At 30.2% G+C, this 21909-nt stretch overlaps 1 protein-coding gene across 1 annotated transcript; it reads left to right on the top strand.

Annotated features, from left to right (window-relative positions):
- The first annotated feature begins 1674 nt into the window (after positions 1–1674).
- On the top strand, positions 1675–12327 carry LOC116769539 (gustatory and odorant receptor 22). Its single transcript, XM_032660671.2, has 10 exons — positions 1675–1840; positions 7954–8104; positions 9327–9476; positions 9960–10058; positions 10119–10291; positions 10558–10757; positions 10827–10972; positions 11489–11685; positions 11879–12040; positions 12161–12327. Exons 3-10 carry the CDS (start codon positions 9443–9445, stop codon positions 12308–12310), a joined length of 1161 nt encoding a protein of 386 aa, XP_032516562.2. The 5' UTR covers positions 1675–1840; positions 7954–8104; positions 9327–9442; the 3' UTR covers positions 12311–12327.
- The last annotated feature ends 9582 nt before the right edge of the window (positions 12328–21909 follow it).

Raw genomic sequence — 21909 nt, forward strand, 5'->3', positions numbered from 1 at the left:
AGGCTAACAGCAGTAAACACGGCATAGATAAAAACATCTGACCTATACTGTTAGAGAGCGGCTCTGCTAGAGGAAATAACTAGTCACTTAAAATTTAAAAAATTAAGACATTTTCAAGTATTGATGATTTTAATGTACATTCTGTACAATAATGTTACTGTAAAAGTTGTTTAAAAATATAAATAAATATAATAGATATTTCATAATCTTTAAGTCATTATGGAATGAATAAATAACTATGATAGGTTTAATTAAATTTTTTATTTGAAACGAAAAGGAGTATTTAGTCTTATGTTTCATCTTATGACAATCTATGCTTACAGTCGTAAAAAAAAATATGATAGGCTCCATCTTACGGCATTCATCTTGAACTCTTTGTCTGCCATGTCTTTTCTAATGTAATGTAGGTCCATTCCGGATGAGTGTTACGAGGATAGTAAGTGTGCTATTAAGTTATGTTCTGCTTTAAAAGTACTTTGAAATGTATGTATAACCTAAAATACATTTAGTAAGGAAAAGTTCTGTTTCCATTTCCCACTAAAAAAATCATCTTTGATAACGATTGAATATCATAAAATTAGTATTGAATGGAAGAAGCCATCAGCTGGTAAATAGAATATTTAAGTTCAAACACTCTGAAAATAAGAATATAGAACTCATAATAACAATAATTAGAAAAATATGCTGTATTTTTATTGGACTAATTACAAGTGAAATCACTGTCAACGCACGCTCTTTGTGACACACAATATATAAATACTGGATGCTATGACATTATTTTTGTCTGTTGTCAAACATACAGATACCAAGATGGTCACGTTTCTTTTTTAGGACCTTTTATAGCGGTCCTGTAATTTTGGGAAGAGTTTGTTCATGGTCTGACGTAAAAAAGACTTCACAAGGATGTTTTGGGTAGAGCTATAGTATAACGGTGTAATTTCACGGATTGAAAAAAATGTTTTGATATTTCAAAATGTTCCATATCGTGAAAATACCTAGCACAATCGGTGGAAATGAGAAAATGGCTTCAGACATTCAGCGCTGAGTCAATAGCTGGTTTAAATAGACTAAGTATAAGATAGTTTACTACAAGTTTTAATTGCAACTTTAACATAGTTTTTTTCCTTTTCCTGCAATTAAAAATATAATATTTTTTTCGCCGGGTAGCTTGTTAAGATTAACTTTAATATCGGACGTAGTTTTGCGTGACTCGACGTTTTCGAGTGTCTTAAGCTACACATCATGGTGGTCAGCGGAGATGAATTATGACATCCTATTATAATGCGGCAAGAGAATTATGTCAACTTAATATCCTGAACTTTTCATATATTTTTCTGCCCTTGTTTTAAATTTAATCCTTACTTATTCCAAGTAAACTTAAATTATTTTCTTAGTTTTACAATAAATTATTAATACGATAATTAGCCAAGTGCTCGACTTCCCGATTATAACGTACACAGAAATGTTGAGGGTTCCAAAGGGGTCGGTCACTTATGCAAACGACTAGCACTTTTAACAGTACGCTGCGTCTATGAGTGGACATAATAGGTGTAGAGATAGCAACTAGCCGCGTAATAATTATTTTAAAAGTCGTGAGGATAAAAATAACTACTGTGACTAAGAGCCATACTACGACCATGATTGTTGTGGTTACTGCCAATATTGTGACCTTCAGCAAAACACAACAGATAATATGAAAAATTACGAACAGTATAAAAATTACAGTGCGAGTATAAGATGACTGCCTCAGAAATTGATGAAGTAAAAATTTAAAAAATCCCAATGTTACGAAAAAGACATGCCAAAATGACGTTATCTTTAATATTAAGAAAACATTGAGGTATGTACTAATAATATATTCTAGAACAACTACGAAATATCTATTATTTTGTATATGTGAGGCTCGAAATTCTAAACTTTAACGAGAGCTGGTACTAGGCTCTGACCTGAACATTAATTTAACGCTTTCTTGGTTTTTTAGGGCATTAAAGAAATATGCAGGATTCTGCAGGAACAAAAAAACATTTAACTCGATTTAAAAATAAAGGGTTCTTAAATGGTTTATCATCAAATCGCATTTACTGTTACGAACACGAGACTTTACTGACAAATGATCTGATTTTACAGTAATTATTCATAAGTATGATTATTTAAAATAAAGACGATAAAAATATAACGTGCCCGTGAACGACAAAGAAATGATGAAATTGAAACACGACAGTAATTAAATTCTTGAATGACTTTCCGAGTAATATTCAACGAAATTTGAACACCTTAAAACTGGTTTTATCGAGACAATAAAAATAACTTAGAAACAATGTTGAAAGGAACAATTGGTAATTTAGAATTCTTGTATTAAAAATAATCACCTTTATAACTGCCAGTCCTAAACTTATATTTAGTTAAAAAAATTTAGAAACAGTTAAGTGTTTTTTGAATTTTATATCGGTTTTTATAAAAGCATCATATTTAAAGATATTATAGTGAAGGATCGCGTTATTAACAAAATTAATTTGTTAAAAATTAATCCACAGGGATTTTCTAATGATCAGAATCTTTTTTTATATACAAGTTTATATCCGCCGTTTCAAAACCTAGGAACAAAGTTTGTTCTTTTCATTTTAAATTTCTACATTTTTAAAATAAAATCAATGTGAAACTAATTAGCGCAAAAATAGAGAATCTAGTGTAGTTAATGTTTAACTCATTGATTCAAGTCATGGTGCGATATCTTAGTAAGCAATAGCAAAGTGACAGAAACACAGTATACCGTTATCGTAGATTCGAGTCTGATCCTATCTGTGAACTTTTAGAACTATATTTCCTTTTTGTTTTGTCAATTTCAATTCAATACAAGTTTTTTTCTAACAATTACTTATTAACACAATTAAAATTATCTTCAACCAATGAAAGAAAGGCATAGTAAGTTAAAAATTTCCTATATATCACTTAGTTCAAACTATTCACTATTTGTGCTTCTGTGAGATGACTATTCTTTCTCGATGTATTTGCAATAATTCAAACTTTGTATTATAACAACATTTTGTTTACATAGAACTTAAACCTTACTTTAGACTGCCATATTGGATATTTATTTTATTTCTTCTTAGACAACGGTTGCGGAAACAGTTCATGAAACCGGAAGAGATATAATGTTTTGTATGGATTTGTTTGTTGGTATGATTACTATGGTTATTTTAATGTGATATATTTCCTCTCCAAACTTTAGTTTCCTTTAATCAAAACAACCTTATTTGTATTCGTAATATTGTTATAACCTTTGTAGCTTCGGTTCAGTGGTTCCAGCAGCACATATTATTTTCTTTAAGTTTAGCGTTATTACAATCATTTTCTGATATTATTTTATGAGAATGATTAAAATTGTGTTTTATTACAGCATCATAATTTTGCTTTAGTTTTGCTGGTATGAGAAAAATTTCTTATAAATGGTGATTTTAATAAAGACGTATATTGAAAATAATTTAATTTCACGGATATTTTTGTATAGTTTACAAATATCTGTAAAATACACTTTGACATTCCAACAGTTTTCAGACTAAGGAAAAGTATTTGCTATAAATGGAAATTTTATTTCGAATATCACTGAGCGTTAGTCAAGTAAGAAGACCTCTCAGTAAACATTTTATTTAATTAAGTCTCGGACAACTTCAAATAATATCGGTTCATAATCACTTTCCTTATTTTAATTCTTGTTAGTGAATTGGAATATCTAGAAAACAAATTCTATTGTTCTTAATTTTAAGATATTGCTTTGCGGTTGCTGATATTAATATGTTGTAGTAGCTTTAAAAAAAGCCTATTATGCATTTACTAGGACTTCAAAGAAACTACGAAATATAATTAAAAAATAGAGGTTCAGAAGTTTAAAAATATTAATTGTTAAAACATTTTTATTATTGCAAGAGTTATCGCGAACAATATATGTTAATGCAGACAATGTATAATCAGAAAGCGGATAAAAAGTTGATTAATGTTATTATATAATATGATCAAATACACACCAATGATTTTCTCATATTCGTTCTAATAATATGTCATCATTTGATCATATTATTTAATAATACTGATGTAAGTTATGATATTATTATTATAGTATCAGACTCTCACATGAAAATAATAGCAATTAGGAAAAGCAACTTTTTATATAGAATGTGTCTATATAAAAAAATATTTAATAATTTTTTAGAACAAATATCCCTGACATGTTTTTTCAGTTATTTAAGAAACATAAGGCATAATTCTTTTATAATATTTGTTTTTTAATGATGCTGTAGGTACAGATTAAAAATAATATTTTGCAGTTCTTTTTTTCTGTTTTAAATACTTTATGTCCTACGCCAAAGATTTTTGTGAATTAGGGCCTACTTTCTAAATACATAATCGCGTTTTCTTAAATTGCTGGTAACTGGAATAGAGTTAGGAAAGTGATTCCACCGAAAACCTATTTTCATATAATTAAGAAGTCAGTCAAATTCAATAATTATATTTAATTTTTTTTTAAACATTAGTAGTATCGTTACGTACGTATATGCTTACATATATGCTAAAAGCGTGCAGAAAGACCACAAATTCACACTCTTCGCAAAATACATATATACGTAGATTGAATTTAATATTAAAGACTGTAAAAATAATCTTGCATATAATCAATGTACTGAATAATGTAATAAAAACAAATGAATCCACTTTGAATTCAGGCACTGCCTTGTATTGTAGTTATTAATTTGCCTGGGGAGACTAGTAGCTAAATTTATCTGATGTAACAATGACAGAAACACAGCCCAAACTTGGTTGGAGCTTTAATTTATAATTACGAATCAACTTCAATGGCAGGACGCTTATTCTCTTCACCGACATTCACTTGTATTACAAAACTTCTAAGACCAAATTCTAAATACAAAACCAGCAGTATAGTGTTGCAAATAATAAGTATTAAGAATACTATAAAAAAATCTTTCAATGAGTTTAATAAAAAACACATGTATATTAATTGTAATAATTTTAATTATCTAACGGAGGTAATTAATACAAGAAATTACTACGTTGACTTGAAATTTCAATTCGTTATTACAATCCACAAGGAGGGTAGTCTTAGCTTCACTAAGAAACTGAATTGTCCAATCGGCAAAACTCTACAGTTAACTAGTGAAGTGAACTAGTAACAAACTACTAAGACAGACGCCGCAATCATTCGAACTGTAGAAAAGTTATGACAGATGCAGTTTAACAATCTTGCCATGAAATTGATTGTATTAATTTTAGGATTGATTAAAAAATGAATAAAAAATAAATATGTTTATATATTCAAAAGATTTCTTATACATTATTATTTATCAACGTTCGTCTACATAACATTGTATGTTGCTAATCTGTTGAGCTTCTATTTTACAGATTTATATCCAATTTCATTATAGAATTGGGACCAAACATTTAAATATGTAATAACAATAAGCCTATATCGTTTTAAAAGTAACCTACAAGTATGCAATACACTATAGTAGCGAAATATATTCTTGTAAGTTTGAAAGGCATGATGTCTTATAAATCTCATATACTTTCTTTATTGTACACGTACAGTGTACATGTTACGAGTATCATCACACTACAAAATCTCATCATGTTTCTGTTTTCAACCTTTAAGTTCTAATTAATTGAATTAATATCTTTGTGTAACTTTCTATTTACATTATATTGCTATTTACACTTGAATTATGTAAGGTGGCAACCAGAGGTTCCAGGAAAACTACGAAACTTACTTATATGTATGTTATAATAAGAATTACATATTAAAACTTATGATCTATACCTAAGACTACACGATTGCTCCGATGTTAGGATAGTAATACCATTCTATTGCTTGTGTGGTATCAGGAATCTTCTGGTTCACACGGCTTGGTGTTCGATCCGCGGAGTCAACAACGACAGTCGTAATATGATATTTTATCTATACAACGATGTTACCCCGGCGATGTTAATAATATTTTTTAATGTTACGCGTACGTAACACATACTTTTATGGGAAAGTCCTAAAACAATAATTTTCTTTAATACGTATATCTCACCGTGCAGTGCCGGTTGTGAATAGCACTGCCCCCTCTCTTCCCGTTGGTTTCGTAAAAGGCGACTAAGGGAAATATATACCAGGACATGGGCAGCAGCATCATCTTGGAGCATGTCACCTATACTGGGGTTGCTAACCCATCTGACAAGCGTGGCGAGTGTTGGCAACTAACCCTCAGAATGACCAAGTGCTATAAACGGCCTAAGATCCCGGCAGACACATAAGACTTTGTAGCGGTCTCGGTAACCTTGGGGCTAGAGGTTCGAAAAATCCCCGGCAGAAGCTAGGGCTACCAATTATAACTACCACTGGTCCTGAACGACACAACATACGAACTTTGAGGAATGACGAGAAGATGATTGAGCTGGAGGAAGACAGAGGCAAATTATTGTGGGATATCTTGGAACTGTCTGAAGTCTGTAGAGAGGGCCAGGATACGATAACCCTAAAAACTGGAAATGTGCTCTTCTATCGGGGTCACCGTAGTGTTTCGAGAACAGTTGCATAACTTACTCTAAGAGTATTTAAGAGGTATTCGTTAATAGTCCGGAGGAGGAAGTAAATTCTATATATGAGGACATTAGTAGGGCCACACATACTAACAAAACTCACTTCAATGTTGTTATGGGGGATTTTAATACGAAACTAGGCAAGAGATGTGTTAACGAGTTAGGGTGTGTCTAACATCAAAATAAATGTGTAATTTTGGGTTTAATAGCTCGAAAATGTACTTAAAAATTAAAAATATTTAAATAATAAAAAACATATCGTGAACTCTCATTTCTTAATAAGTGCTGATGTAAATTTCAAAAGCTATTTAGAGCTTCAATGAAACAGAAATGTGAAAATTTATTAATATATGAATTAGTTATATATGGAAGTTATAAATAAACAATTAAATTGCAAAGAGTTGATATATATTTATATATAAACATTTATTTCCATCAGAAATTTTTGCCGTCCATTAATTTGGTTAAATATTCATGGTACGGAAATCGCATATAATTATAAAATATCATGTTCATTAGCACAATAAATATAAGTATTTAATTAATGTGACGACAATTTGTTTTAATTATAAAACAAATTTTAATTACAGTTCGTTTTTAATTCCTGAATAGTTAAAAGTAAAATCAAACTAAAACAACAGTATATATATATATATATATATATATATATATATATATATATATACGTATGTATACGCCTGTAGATACATGTTTTCGATAAAATAGAGTGAGCAAAAAAATCGCGATTCTTTTTTAAATTATACTCATTTTAGAAACACATTGCTGACTAACAATTTGTCGACACGCCGTAAGATATAAATACTATTAATTTTAAAAACCAAGAAAAAAAAAGGGATAAAGAACATGCAGTCGGAGATGTCCTGTTTACAGTACGAGGCATACAACTGAATATAAGTTACATTCAAGTCTCTCCATTTTCTTTAATTGGTAACATATGATTTTAGTTGCACTGTTTTTTATTACGTAATTTAGACCACTTAATTAAGATCTCATGTTACCAATCTATAATTTCATCTTACGTAATTTTTATATATTTGTTTACTTTTTAATAAAACGTAAAGATGATATATAATTTGACAAAGTAAAATTGTAATTGAAAAATATATACCTTTTGGACTAACAAAATTAATTTTATGTATATTGTTTAACGTCCAGCATAGTTCAACAAAGATCTCACTTAGCGGATCGTTAAGTGTTCTTGGAAGCCACTATTAGTATGAAATATGAATTAACGACTATGAAGTGACGTTCTGACGTCATTGACATCGGAAATAAAGGAATAGAAACGCACATATCGAAATAAATAAAGAGATTAAAAAACTATATTTTTTTATGTTAAAGGGTCAACGGAGCAGACGGCCTACCTAATAGGATAGTACCAACCTGCTCTTCCACTCATCAGAAGAAACGCAGCCACTAACGACTACTTCACACCGTTCTTCTGTGAGCGGGTAGTACTTCCCCGGTCGAGCCAGCCCATGTTTGAGCTGCAGTAACTTACTCTTTACTGTATTACATTTATATTAAACTAGTAATATATATAAATTCATATTAATGTACTAAATATAAAATAATTAATAATAGTTTGTCATATTTTTTCAAAAATATTTATTATTTTCAAAATTCAAGTAAGTTCTTCATAGAATTATTATAGGGGTTTGTTGTTAAGATCACTCTGGCGGTGTGAATAAGGAACCAATTCATGATAGTTAAATCTTATTTCTTGCTGATTTTTTACCATAAAATATATTAAGTGTGCAAATAAAATATTATCTTATAAGTGTTAAATTCATAGATTCATAAATACGAGTTTTTTAGTATATTTTCAGTATAACCAGTAAAATTTTCTACCTGATTTTCGGCTTCCTCTGTCAAATGACTGCCATGAACTTTATTTCTTTCTGCTTTTCAAAACACTGTAGTATCTTATATGTGAATTGAAACTCCATAAGACCATTGCCTTATTTTACTCTGAAATTTTGTTGTATTACTTTTACGAATGATTTTGAAAACATGGATCTAACTGCTTAATTCCTATTCTTATTTTTTTAGACTTAACTGTACTTATTGACCCAAACACAATACTTAATGGATGATAATTTTTTTTTGATACATTTTCTATGTGAACTGTCCTGCAATAAAATATTTTAAATTACTATTTATATCTAAATAATAGAATTCAAAATAATTTTATAACAACAACCACTCTATAATATTTTATGGCAAACGCGCATAACAAAGTAAGCTGAGAGGTTATGATTGATTAAACTCCTTTCTGCTACCGAAGCCGACACGACGATACCCATTCCTTAATTTAATACCAGTATTCCTGGATAACTCTGAGTAACAAGGATATAAAAATGTATACGGAAAGACATTTCAATTTATATAAACGAGAAAAACTACACAATAGAGACTTTAATGGCAAGGAAGGAAAAGGTTCTATTTAATTCGTATAATGTAAATTTATGTTTGTTTATATATGTGTTAACAAATGTATTATTTTGTATACATATTGTATAATTTATTCTTATGTGTTTTGTAAATTAAAATAGAGCGTCTATACTTGAAAGGCGACACTATTCATTGGTTGTAATCGATATAATGAATATTTCGTGAACATCTTGGTAAAACCATATTAGTTTGATAAGCATAGAAACAAATCCTAGAGAGTATTGGAATTGATATAACTAAAGTTTAATTGTAAATTTCAGCGTATGAAGCTAAGGACGTCTACGGTCCGGAGATTACAGACAAAGACGGAGAGCTGCTTGATCAGCACGACAGCTTCTACATTAATACAAAGAGCTTGCTGGTGTTGTTCCAAATCATGGGCGTGATGCCAATTATGAGAGTTCCAAAAGGTCATTTTTATTTACATAGAAACGTTTTCACTTCTAAAAATCAATATTAATCTTTATATCACTCATAAAACTCAGTTCATTGTCTAAAGATGCTTTTTAGATTTCATATCTAACCCAAGCTGATATTGTGATGAAATTCATTCTTTATTATTTATCCGAGTAATGGGTGAAGTTTTATAAAATTATTGAACTTGGTAGACTAAATAATTCTTTGGTCGAATCAAAAGTTTTGACTAACATTAAACTGATAGTCTTTATTATTTATTTCTGTTAAATATATATAATTAATGATAATTCAAAGCAAATTTTTTTCAGTAAATAGAAAAATGTTTCTGGAAAAAATATTAAAATAAAAATAATAATACAATAGCAAAGTACATACCAAATGAAAACGTCTCTACAAAATCCTTTTTCCCGTTTTACTTCATTATTTCTTTGGTTTAATATTAATATATACTTTCTAATGGCATAATATCTTTTAAGGTGCTCAAACTACGAAACGAACGACTTATAATTGGATATCCAAGGCAACATTATGGGCGTATTTAGTTTGGAGTCTTGAGAGTGTCATCGTTATTAAAGGTTTGATATTTTGAATATTTGTGGATAATATGAAAAAGTCCTCATATAAATTAATTTCAGTTGGCAGAGAGCGATACTACAATTTTCAACAGAACACGAATAAGAGATTTGACGAAGTTATTTACAACATCATATTTTTAAGTATACTTATCCCTCATTTTCTTCTCCCAATCGCGTCTTGGCGTCATGGACCAGAAGTCGCTATATTTAAAAATATGTGGACACACTACCAGGTGACATTTAAACTTATAAGAACTATACTTTCAGTATTTATTTCAATATTTATAGCCTTGATGTGTTAGTGAAAAAGAAATCATTTGTCAAAGCAAACAGTTTCATATTACAAATGAAAATAATGTAATAAAATTCTTTGATATAGTATAATAAAGTACGAGTATAGTTTAAATTTAGAACGTGAAAAATTCGTATTCAGTATTGAATAATAATGTAATATTAGGTTATCTCCAGGTCTTTTATTAATATAATTATTTAATTTCAGCTGAAATATCTCAAGATCACTGGAACGCCAATCGTTTTTCCTAAACTATATTCTCTTACCTGGGGTTTATGTGTTTTTTCTTGGGCTTTGAGTTTTGCCGTTATTCTCTCTCAAAACTACCTGCAAGACGATTTTGAATTATGGCAATCTTTCGCTTACTATCACATTATAGCCATGTTAGATGGTTTCTGTTCCCTATGGTTAGTAAAATGTGACTTACTTGGTTGATGTCTATGGTGGAAAAGTTAATTTTGAAAAATCTATTTCAGGTATATTAATTGTAATGCGTTTGGAACAGCATCCAAAGGATTGGCGACAAATCTTCATAAGGCTCTTGAAGCAGAACATCCAGCTTTGAAATTGGCTCAGTACCGTCACCTCTGGGTAGATTTATCTCACATGATGCAACAGCTAGGTGGGAAATTATATTTATATAATTAAATGTATAATAAATCTGAAAATATTAAAATGTTAATACATTTGGGTTTTCAGAAAAATTTCAAGCCGTTAAGCATGAGTGATGATATTCCAATGCTACTTTTATATTATTTAAAATTTTTTTAAAGCTTCATTGTCTGTACATAACTGTACATAGTATTATTTAACGTCAATATCGTCATATTTTTCTGTGTTTTATAAACAATATTACACCCAAAGATATAATTCGTATATCTTATATTGCAAATCAATGGAATAATAGTAATCTATTGCATTAAAGCAAATATCCATTCAAATACAGACATAAAACTATTTTTAAATCGATTACTAAATAAAAAAATAATTTAACAAAAAATATATAATCAGTAATTTATGAATGAGACTCAACATAAGTACTTAACTGCATTAGTCTACTGCTTTACTTGTTATAAAAAATTAAACATATACCTAAAGGGATTCCTGAATAACCTTTTATAAATTTGTACCACTTTAGGCAGAGCTTACTCGAACATGTATGGAATTTATTGCATGGTGATTTTCTTCACAACCACAATATCATTATACGGATCTCTCTCTGAAATATTAGATCATGGCTTTAGTTACAAGGAAATGGGACTATTTGTAATAGTGGGTTACTGCATGACTCTATTATTTATAATTTGCAACGAAGCCTATCATGCTACGAGGAAGGTGGGGCTTAAAGAAGTTTGCCTTTTTATGTTTTACTTTCATTTCTGTTTTAATTTTATTTTTAACTTGAAATTCTATTACGCAATAAATACGTTTTGTAAGTTGTATACTAATTGTTAAAAAAAATATAAACATAAAAACAATAATCAATTATCTTTAACTTTATTATGAGATGTAAATTATATTCCTTTAGGTTGGATTGGAATTTCAAGTTCGACTTCTCAATGTAAATCTTGGCGCAATAGATCGCAGCACACAGCGAGAGGTTGAGATGTTTCTTGTGGCCATTGCCAAAAACCCACCGATTATGAACTTGGATGGCTTCACAAACATTAATAGAGAATTGTTTGCAGCTGTGAGTTCTGTTTTAATTAAATGTTATTTATCGTAACCAATTGCAATTTTCAGTCTTTAAATAATCTTAACATGTTTATATACTGTGACTGTCTTTATTTGTGTTATATTTTCCTTTCAGAATATATCCTTTATGTCAACCTATTTGATCGTGTTGATGCAATTTAAACTGACGCTAGTGAGACAAGGGACGAAGAAAGTTTTCAAATCAATCGTGGATGCCATATTTAATATAACAACTACAGTGTCACAAGATGATGTCGAAGAGTAGATTTATATTCACCAACACTTTATAATCTGTGTTTTAATTAAAATCTTAAAAGATTAATTATCTGACTTATTTTTTTTTATGAATATGTAATTATGCGTTAAAAGTAATCTTGAGCTAAATACTCAAGTTGAAATTCCATCAAGGGAAAATCCATCAACACGAGAAGGATTTCAAACCACAACTGAAAACTGGAAAACTGTCTTCCCTTCTCTTTTCCAAATACATACTTTATAAATATACTCTTAACAGGCCTCAAGGAGATAACCGGGGGTTTCTATATATTTATATTAATTTATCTTGCTCTGGCCATTTGATTTTTAATTAATTTATATATTTTTTTACTTTTATTAAATCTCTATAATGCATTTAGGTTTATATGAATATTATAATCGCTTCACATTTGCATAGAAACCACTTTCAATACTTGTTTTAATCGTCTTACTTCTTAAAGGGTATTATTTAATAAGCGATAAATAATAAAAGTAAAATATTCAATGACCGTTGAATCAAATAACATAATCATTTTATTGTCCGCTAGTAATACACGAGAATAATATATTTTTGTACAACATTTATTGTTATTTTTGTATCGAAATATGAATTTCGTTAAAAAAATTATATAGGAACATATAGCCTCTTTCTATCGGTATAACTAATATGAATATCATGAATATTAAACATTCTAGGATCTTTAAAATCTCCTTTATGATTAAAATCTTTATAACATTTTCATATTTTAGCGTAGTGACAACTTGACTGTCAAAGTAGTAATAGCAAGATATACAATAGCGTAAAAGAAAAAGAAAATAAAATGTATACAATGTGAATGAACATATTCTTTATGATTAAGCTCTTTTTTTAAAGAGAAATAAGTAAAATTATTGTTTGTTACACATTACAAAGGGAAACAATAGTCAATTTTATTAAGAAACTGTTTGTATAAATTAGATTTTATAAGTTCTATTTCATAGAACAAAAGGTGGTTGGAGTATATGCGTAGATTTATTCATACATAAATATTACTATGATTTGTTATAAATATAAAAGACGTAGAAATATTTTACAGCTATAATGGAAATTTTAAGGTTAAACAGAATTCTTATCTAATGTTCCATTTATAATATCGTCACGCACCTGCTTGCAGTTTGAATTTTATAAAATTAATGTCACAAAAAGAAACCGTTTAGCCATAACTTTTCTGGAGACGCCCTTTTAACTCACGAGAGAATAAATATGAATAAAATTGTTAAATTTAAAGGTATGTTCTGCTTATAAACATTATTTACTGTTATCCTTGTTACTGTATATCTATAAACATTTATACAATAAATTATTTAATTTTCATCATAAAATTAGTCTCAAGGAAACTTAAAAAACCTTTTCTTGAAGGTCTACTGCAACGAGCAAATAGGTTATGTAAGTCTCAGTCGAGATAATAAAATACAACAAGTTCCCTATTATAGCTAGAGTAATTAATTTATACTGTATATGTTACCGTTACTGAAACCGATTATTACGTGATGGGAATATGGAATTATCTTGCACAAATACATAACATTTACAAATGTAGATATTTAATCAGCTGATTGGCTTGTAATTTAATTAATATAACTCTTTCGCTGTTTTAATTTATTTGACACATTTTTACATTTTAAAGAATAAGTTATATTCATTGAATATTTGAATCAAGTGACAGAAAAACTTTTTCACCAATTTTAATTGTGACTGTAACTTTTTCTTAAGATAGAGTTGGGATCATAACTGTTTTTTTTATAATTTTGCAATATTATATGCAACTAAATATTTAGTTTCGCAACTAAATATTTAAAGAATAGTTTCAACCTGTAGTGTAAATCTCCGGTCCACTTCGTATCAAAAAAAGTATCTTGTAAAATGACATTTGACATAAAGTTATTTTATGGCGGGAAGTGCTGTATTGAGGTAAAAGAGATAAAAAAAATATTTTAATTAATTTGGGTTTATCTTCCTTACCAGCGTAAGCTAAACCCTGCAAATCTACTACTTATAGTAAATATTAATATAACAGTTAACATATAATTGAATGGTACCTTAATAGACGATAATTAGTAACCTATAAAAATTAGTCTTAATTACGAAACAAAAACTACTTTGAAAATTCAAGAACAGGAGGTACTATATAGAAAAAAAACTAAATTATGTAGTAATAATCTCTACTTCAAGTCAAAAATTGTAAACTGTATTTCTTTTTATTATTTTTGGATTCAATAAAGAAATCTTTTTAATTAAACAAAATTTGTTAAATATTCATCATATTTGGGATATTTTTGCTGGAATTTAATATGCAAAAAGTAACCAACAAGTGCAGTTACAACATAAACTTCTTCTTTTTCGTATAATAATAATGCTTGATTGTCTTAATTGTCAGGACGGCCACCTAGAAGAATATAGTTTGCTCCTGAGAACAATGCTAGGTACCAAATCAGCGGAATTTAATTATAACGATGGCTCCGTGGTATGGACCGATGTAACTAACTTTTTTTATTATATATCATTCCCTATATTAGATAATTAATTTGAAGAGAATGTCATATAATTTTCTTTAAAAATTTTTTTCAAGTGTTACATCTTTCTAACCTGGAGAAACACTCTTCAACGTTACTTTTTACTAGAGTTATTATTGATACCGAAAAAGATCTGTTCTCATTATTTTAGAAACAATACCAATCAACACTCCAATGAAATCAATATATATTTTTTTCAACCTAGATTACAGATGGAAACCTAGCAGTCTCGCTGTTCTTCAAGATACGCTAGTGTGAGTGAAAAGGAATTTTATGAAATTTCATTCATTTTACTCCTGTATCCGAACGAAGTAATACGCTTCCTCCTTCTTAATGCGGACAGCAAAGGATTGGAATAGGTTGACTTCGTCTGTGTTTTCTTCGAAGAATAATTTGGGCGTCTTCAAGAAATGAGTTAATAGGATTTAACTGAGACACTCCATTCACCTCTTTTGTCTTCATTTCCACCAACTAATGGTTGAAAAGACAGTCAAGTACTATCCCGTTGAAATGAAAAAAAAAATTCAAAATTTAGTTTTTTGAATTTTTGTCAGAGTTTTTCTTTAATAAATACGCTTTTATTGTATGTTTAAATTTTATGTCCGAATAATTTTAGTAAATATTTGATAATCTTTGTTAAAACATAGATAATAATCTTTGTTTTACCGTATGATATAATTTGTCCTGAAAAACAGATGAATAAATATTTTATCATACAGTAACCTCAACTACATAATAAAAATGGTTATTACAAAAAATCATAAATATACAATTATTTGATAGTTACAAAAATAATGTAATAAAATATCAAATAAATCCGTCGAACAATTTTTTAATGGCATTTACCAGAAGCCTTTTCTTAAAAAACTGCTGCAGCCAAATTTCACAGTTTAATTACTACAGTCACTTTGTAAAAGTTGAAACGGAATATTTTATCGAAGAACTGAAGTGATCTTAAATAAAATATTTTTTGTAAATTCTGAAGCGACCTCACTAAAGAAAAACACATTAAAATGAGTCTACAAACCTGGGAGAAGTAATACCACATTGATTAATTAGAAATCGAAGCAATCATTACATACTAAGGTGTATTTCTTTGTATTTTTATTAAAAGTAATTTTTTGTTCATATTCAGGTTCTTAAAAAAAAAAACGTATTTAAAAAAAAAAACAAAAATACACGTCCAGAGCCACCAGTGAAACCTAACGAGTTATAAATAAAGTAGTGAAGTATTGATATGAATACAAATTAACTACAGGCGTTATTCAGATATAATGATTGTTCAGAGTATTTTCCGTATAATTTAATAAATTTGAAATTATTTGTAATAAAGATTAAGAAAATGGTACATTTTGAAATTCCGTAATTCTAGCTCATATTAAAACCGAAAGAAATACCGTAAATAATAAATAAAAGAACACAAGAAAAGTAAAATATTACACTTTTTGGATTTTTTTTTGCTTAGGAGTCTAGTACCTAAATGTTACAGATGTAACAGTCAACCAGAAACAGCTGTAACTTGGCACTAAAGCTTTAATTTGTAATCACGAATTATCTACGAATTAAAGGCTTCAACTAACTACTCTGATATCCTGCCGCATACGAGAACACTAAAGGTCCAATATAGTACAATCTTTTTGTTTCAAATAACAGCTTATTAAATGTTTAAATAATTGTTTTAACTGACACATATAAAAAAAGTTATGACATAAAACCAAAAAATCTTAAGAACTTAAATATTATTTCAACTCTCAATTTAAAAGTATAAAAATTATTAACTTTTAATAAATTCAGTCGGTAGCTGGTTACAAATGAACGTAGACCACCACATGTCCCCCCATCACCCAGTGAACATAATCAGTCAAGGGCAGCTCGCGGCCATCGGCTACCAATCACATTGAAATCCTTTTTTTCTGACGCTTCAGGGCATTCTACATTTGATCCGATCGTCTGGGGACAAAACCACTTATTTACTACTAATTCTACTATTCCCTAGCGGGATATCCGTGGCCAATATGAACAAGTATAAACGTCAGAAACGAAATTAAAAACATTAATTTCTGTGGGTATAAACCTTGACTTCTAATATGGATGAGTCTGTCTGAGATTCTCGTACCACCTTCCAAGTATTTTCTGTTTACTACGCGTTCTTGGTTGAATTGATAGTTGCAGGTTGTAATTTCTTATATATTTAAATAGCCAATATATTTGATCATTAAGGGAAAATAATTTACATTAATGTCTTTAATTGCAGCGAAATCTCAAACAAACTTGTATTCAAATTGATGACTATTTTTGTTTTACGTATAATTATTCCAACAATATTGTAAAATTTTGTTTATAAATTTGTTTTTTCGTTATTTAGGCTATAGTTAAATCGATAAAAAATATATTTTGTATCGATGTATTTTTTTGAATTTAAAACGTTTTATAAAACCGTGGTTATCATTATTTGATATTTTAGAATCTATTATGAATTTTGAATCTATTTCAAAGGAGCCCAAATACAAGTACATATATTATTTATACCTACATCTGCTTGCATCAAAGATTTTGATGTTCCATTATTTTAATTAAATATTCACTGCTTTTAAATTAGGACTTGGGATGCGAGTTTCATGTCTATTATTAATAGTCTTAAAGATAATATATATAAGAGTTTAATTAATGTGATGTCCAATTGTCCTTGAAATAAAATCATGTTCTTAGATGTAAATTAACAGAAACAGGAACTAATATAGTTTGAATAATTTCTTCTTAAAACCTGTATAAAAATAAAATCTAAAGAACAGTTTACAGAAGCGTCTTCACTTAAATATGTTAAAACCTAAACATTAAAAGGAATAATGTTACAAATGATCTTAAAATAGCAGGAGTTTAATTTTAATGTCAGTATGTATAATATGTCAATCTTAATACAATATAGTAATAAAATAACTTTAGGACTGAATTTGATATATTTTTTCAAATCATACTATTTTTAAAACTGATTTGCCGACCCTCTAATCACTGAAATAGAATTCACAAAATAAGTGTTGAGAAGGACATCATTACAGATCATTTTAAAAATGTCACATATATGTATTTCTGTCGTATAAAGAAAACAACAAAGCGCTGAAGAGCACTCCGCTCGAAGTGCCTGTTTCTGACGTGCACTACATCGTGCGGCATCCAAGTTTCTCTCTAGATTTCAACTTACTTGTATTTTTATACGATGTTATTTTTATGTGATTTAAAAATAAATGAGCATCTATCTTTACTTCTTATTGCACCAATTTTATATATCTATACATATGTGGGATCGCTGTCTGAACATAAAATATATGTATATGAGAAAAAACGTTGTTTGGACCTTTATTAGCGTTATTGGAACCCAAAACAATTATTTTTGGTATTACTATTTGTTTGTCTGTGAATTTGTGCAATTACAACTAATTCTAGTAAGATTTGGTTTTCGCTATATATATTGTAGTAAGCTTCACTTGACATTTAGTTTGTATTCATGTCAAGCGACTTGTAAATAGAACAGTTATGCCAATGTATAGAATTACGCCGAACATTTAATTAATGAGATCAAACTTCTCTTCCACTTTGCAGGAAGAGGAGCTTTAACAGTGTCTGGGACTCGTAACCCAGGCATGGGTTTAAGGAGCCCCTATCCAACGCGTGGTAAACACGAGTCTACGAGTGTCTGAGAGTAGAAAATTTATGAGAAAAATTATGTGGTATTATGTAGCTTCATGTGGCTCTGCCCAGTGCTAACAATTCTAGCAGAGTATACGATTTCACGCCCAACGGCTATACATCTAATATGGCCTAAGATTGATAAAATCGTGGGTAAAAATACAGCTAACTGGGTAGCTTTAAGCAATGTAGTTATAATAATTTTCAAAAATAATAATTATTAGACAGAAATCAAACACAAGGTATCCAATCTTCAAAACGTAGACATTTTAACCTCTCGGAGTTTCAAAGAAATTTGTATCATTTCAAGTCTTACAAAGTTCAATAAACATCTCACTTATCAAACAGTTAAATGTTTTTCTATGAAGCCAATAGTATGAAATGTCAATTCAGTTTTTAATAAAAAGGATCAGAAACTCCAATGAGATATATTTATATATTAACTCTTACTGCATTTTAGGTTGATGGCTATCGTATCATACTTATACATACATTCGTTAATGTTCTAGATGTACATAGAAATAAACCATAACGGTTCAACAAAACTTATTTTATTAGGAGAATGCCTACTCTATGATTTATGGCAAACACGTATGACAATGTAAGCTTAGAGGGGTTATGATTGATTAAGCGGTATTTTGTTACCGAAGCTTTCACAACGTCAACCGCATCTTGAGTGAATATTAGTTCTGGATTCCTGGCGATAAGACTGAATAACAGAGACACGCACATGTAAAAACAAAGATATGCAAAATTTATGCAGACGTCAAAAAAATATCTAATAAAAATCTTTAGAAAATACGACTGGAAAGTAGTTATTTGTTTTTATGAGACAATTTGTTAATACAAGTGGACTTAATAATTAGTAAACAGAACGGGATCTTAACTAAGAAATGTTACAAATCGGTATGGTTGCGCATTGTTATACGCACTTAGCACATTTACCAATAATTTTTTTGATATCACGATTCCTAGTATTGTGAATATGTCGGCTTGTATTTGTTACAGTAGAAATCATAACAATAATAAGTCGTTTGGACTATGAACTTTCAACAATTTAATTTAATAAAATATTTCATCAAATAATTCAGTAAGGAATTATATTACTTGATAATAAAAAATACTAATTGTACGATAAAAATCACACGTCATGATTTTAAAATCAGATGATTTTTGATCATAAATTTTATATAATAGGAAATCTTTTGAAAAACTTTATGTGACGTCATAGAATATTATGATCTCTCTCCGATATTTAAAAAATAATCCTTTATCGTTTTGAAAATCAATTTGGGACAACTTTTTTAAGATTTGCAGAGTTAACTTATGTCCGTAAATGTATTCGTGGTTTTCCTTAACGCGGCAGATTTGAGATTTAAAAACAAACTTTAATTTACTGTCATTCTAGATCTTAAATGGGATATTTCGTATATACTTTCGTATATAACTTTAAATAAAAAAAAAAATATTAATTTAAATATAAGGATGTTGCATGTGACTAATTTTGCTTTTAAACTACTTATAAATCATTTTTTAAATTTACCAAGATCATTACTGTAATTTTTAATTAACATTAGAAGGTTTTTTTTTTTAAGCACATCAAGCGTTTTATATGAATTTATCACCAAACTAAAATCTAAATCACAGTTCCAAAAAAAAAATATCCAGTTTGATTTTGGTCTGAGAAAAATATACATGTTACTCATTTAATCTCGATTCAATTTAAAACGTTTTTTTTTTTGCACTATTATTAATTAATTGCTTTACTAGCGGAGTGAGACGCAATATCGTGGCTATAAAAATGTATTCAGATAATCTTGAAAGGGCTAACTAAAGTGAAAAGCAAGGCATTGGAGTTTCTTATGAAAGAAAGTGCATCTGTAGCTTTAGAATTAACATAAATTTATTGACGTAAAATTAATTCTTTACCTATACCTGCCGAAGATTAAACGTTAAGAGAAGGGAGTGGGAACAGTAAGATAAAAGGTGCAGGTCTTATTAAGTCTGATCTTTTTATTAGGGCACATTTTACTTTGAATGAGAAAGAGGGCATATAGGTAACAGAGCCTAGGAACTGGAGGGTCTCATGTCAAACTGCCTTTAGTTGAAGGCGAACAGTTATATACCAGTAAATTTTTCTTTTTGATATGGAATAGAGCCTTTCTGAAAATTAATTGAGTGTTTTGAAGTGTACTAGCGACACTGTTAATGAAGGCGGCTGTGGTCCACTCATAAGGTTCTATCTCTATCCTCAGCTACCAAACAATTTTCCAAAGTTATTTGCTGCTTTTTGGCTATTTATGACTTTAGTTGATGTTTTTTTTTTCGACTTAACAGTAGCTGTCAGCCCTATTGGCTTTTACAGCGTCACCGTGAGGGGTTGGCGGCCCGACGGGACGGAGCCGTCTAATTCGGGCCCGAAGGGCCCGACGGAGGTCTAAGCCCGTTCCAAGGGTGCCTCTAGGAGGCCATACCTCGGCTAAGGACGTCGTTGAAGTGGAGGATGGCATCGGAAGATGAGATTGCATGACGCCCCCCGATGGCAGAACGCCGGAGCGACGTGTAAGAAACGAGACCTCGTCTTCGCCGGCGAAGGCGATGTGTTAGTGTAATGTTGTCTTTGTGTGTCTTGGGGATGACCCTGCTGGCCGTACAAGACGCAGCTAGGCGGCTCCTCCGTAGGCACTTTACGCAGCGCGGGCGTGCGTAGCAGAACCTCTGCGAATGGCCGTTAAGTTGACACCGGTGGCATTGCCCCGGGGCGCCGCGGTTTCTCGGGGGCTTTATTTTCAATCCCGACAATCGCCAGACGGATATTAAATTATAAATTTTCTTACCTTCCGAGGTAAGGGACAAATGAACTAAGACCATGTCGAATGGTTATTTGTTGGTCCTGATTTTGGGACTGAAGGTCCTCTTTAATGACTTGGACAGGTATCTCCGTGGGGAGAACCTTGATAACCACGGTAAGTCTATACTCCTCCGGGAGGGCGTAGGTGTAGAACTCGATATTATTCTTCCGTAACATCACGGTCAGGGCACGGTGATCGGCTGGAGTGGCTGCAGAGACCTTGATCCCTACTGCCGTGTTCCGAGCTGACGTAAAATTTATGTTTTTATCGTTTAATAAGCTGGAAATATTGTTCCAGCTTTTGTTTGCTCTTATATAAAGCGGCGGAGGCAACGTTGATTTTCCTTCTTTTTTATGCGCGGTCGTCGGTAATGTTTTACCCGCAGCTGTGCGAACAGGTGCGGGAGCAGGTGCGGACACAGATGTGCCCACAGGTGCAGGCACAGCTGTGCCCGGGTGACGTCACCATATTTTTCATAGGCAGCGGCGCCTTCAGCGACTTTGCCGCCTTCCTCTTTCCC

The sequence above is a fragment of the Danaus plexippus genome, chromosome 14 (assembly GCF_018135715.1).
Source record: "Danaus plexippus chromosome 14, MEX_DaPlex, whole genome shotgun sequence".
Lineage (NCBI taxonomy): Eukaryota > Metazoa > Arthropoda > Insecta > Lepidoptera > Nymphalidae > Danaus > Danaus plexippus.